Genomic DNA, 2,292 nt, shown 5'->3' with positions numbered 1-2,292 from the left:
GTGTGTGACACACAACCACTGTAAGTTTTAAAGGTTACAAGATAGGCAGTTACACGGTGTAGCACACGGCCTGGCACATGGGCGTATGAATCGAAAAATCTTGACATTCACAAGAATACTATATTAGAATGAAAGAATGCTTCATTCTTTTAAAATAGCTTCCCTTATAAAGCTATAAATGTTGATTCAAGTTGAAGAAAACGAGCTTCAAATACTATAGATGAAAATAGTCCGGACGAGGCTGAAACTGAGATAGAGCCAAGAAGGAGTAAACGAGCTAGGGTAGAAAAGTCTTTTGGGTCGAATTTTTTAACCTTTATGCTAGAGGCCGAATCGTCAAACGTATACTGATGCTATACGATCATTTGAAAGCACCTTATGGAAAGATGCTATTAAAAGTGAAATTGATTCCATCATACAAAATCATAGATGGGAATTAATGGATCTTCATCCAGGAATTAAACCATTAAATTCTAAATGGATTTTTAAACGGAAAATGAAAGCAGATGGAATAATTGATAAGTACAAGGCTAGATTGGTTATAAAAGGTTATAAATAAAGGGAAGACCTTGACTAATTTGATACCTTTTCTCTAGTTTTTAGAATAACTTCCATAAGGATGATACTTGTAATTGCAGCCTTGCGAAATCTAGAAGTACATTAAATGGATGTGAAAATCGCTTTCCTAAATGGATATATTTATGAAGAAATCTATATGGTACAACCTAAGGGTCATGTAGTTCCAGGACAAGAAAGGAAAGTCTGTGAATTGGTGAAGTCTTTATATGGAGTTAAGCAAGCACCAAAATAATGGCATGAAAAGTTTGATAATGTCATGATGACAAATGGCTTCAAGATGTGTGATAAATGTGTGTATGTCAAAACTAATGATATTAGATATATAATCCTATGCTTATATGTTGATGACATACTCATTGTTGGAAGTAACAATGAAATGGTAAAACGTACCAAAAACATGTTAAATTCAAGATTTGACATGAAATATATGAGACTAGCTGATGTGATTTTGGGTATCTAAATTTAAAGGTCATCTGAAGGACTCATATTGCCTCAGTCACACTATATGGACAGGGTTCTTGGAAAATTTAGCAATGATAATTCCGGTATAGCCAGAACTCCAATAGATACGAGCCAACATCTGTCCGAAAATAGAGGTAAAAGCGTTAACCAAGTGGAATATGCCAGGGTCATAAACAGTCTAATGTACCTTATGAGCTATACTAGACCAAATACTGCTTCCACCGTGAGCAGTTTAAGCAAATTCACAAGCAATCCGGGGGGAAACCACTGGAAAGCAATTGTGAGGATACTGAGATATCTTAGATATACTTGGGACTATGGATTACATTATTCCAGAGATCCTACTATTTTAGAAGGATTCTCAGATGCCAACTGGATATATGATATTCAAGATGCCAAAGGCACAAGTGGATATATCTTTAAATTGGGAGGAGGAGCTTTGTCATGGAAATCCTCAAGACAAATGATTATAAGCAGATCCGCAATAGAATCTAAGTTTGTAGCTCTAGAAAAATCTAGAGAAGAGGTAGAATGACTTTAAAAATTCTTGGAGGATATTCCTGACTGGCTAAAGCATGTGCCCACAATATGCATATATTGTGATAACCAAGCAACAATGGGTCGAGCACAAAATGCAATGTATAATGATAAGTCAAGACATATGCGTCGTCGATACAATACCATTAAAAACTGAACTCAAACAGAGTTATCTCTATTGATTTTGTAAAATCAAAAGATAAAATTGCGGATTCGGTAACTAAAGGTTTAAATCGAGATCAGGTTGATAAAACACCAAAAGGAATGAGACTAAAGCCCATGGAAATGAAAGGCACTATGTGAAGGAAAACCCAACCTAGTTGACTAGAGATCCCAAGAACTAGGTTCAAAGGGACAACCTAATTGTGTAGACCTTGTGAGGTCACTGTGGGGGTTTCTTTTCCCAAGTTCATTCCTATTATGTAAATAGTGACTAAAAATGGGAAAGGTTAAGAAATGCTTTTAATGACCATTGTGTGTTTCGGTGAGCTGAACAACATAAGTCACCTATATGAGAGTGAAGTAGGGCCACTTCAAGGAAACTATTGAGGCATAGTTCTCTCAAACTCTTACAAAACCAAGAGATGTTCATTGCTATATGAACATAACCATGAGAACTAAAACCTTGCCACAGAGGTAGTTGTGTGAGGTATATCATCATTTACACAAACTGCAGAACAGTTCAAGGACATTATGTCTATTGGTTAGCTAGTA

The 2,292-nt window shown here is 35.9% G+C and overlaps 1 protein-coding gene across 1 annotated transcript; it reads left to right on the top strand.

The window, feature by feature from the left end:
• Positions 1–1,084: 1,084 nt before the first annotated feature.
• Positions 1,085–1,576, top strand: LOC128033973 (secreted RxLR effector protein 161-like). Its single transcript, XM_052622472.1, has one exon. It carries the CDS (start codon positions 1,085–1,087, stop codon positions 1,574–1,576), a length of 492 nt encoding a protein of 163 aa, XP_052478432.1.
• Positions 1,577–2,292: the final 716 nt, after the last annotated feature.

Source organism: Gossypium raimondii, chromosome 10 (genome assembly GCF_025698545.1).
Source record: "Gossypium raimondii isolate GPD5lz chromosome 10, ASM2569854v1, whole genome shotgun sequence".
Classification (NCBI taxonomy): Eukaryota; Viridiplantae; Streptophyta; class Magnoliopsida; order Malvales; family Malvaceae; genus Gossypium; species Gossypium raimondii.
The sequence above is the reverse complement of the archived record's forward strand: the minus strand, read 5'-3'. Positions and strand labels throughout refer to the sequence as shown.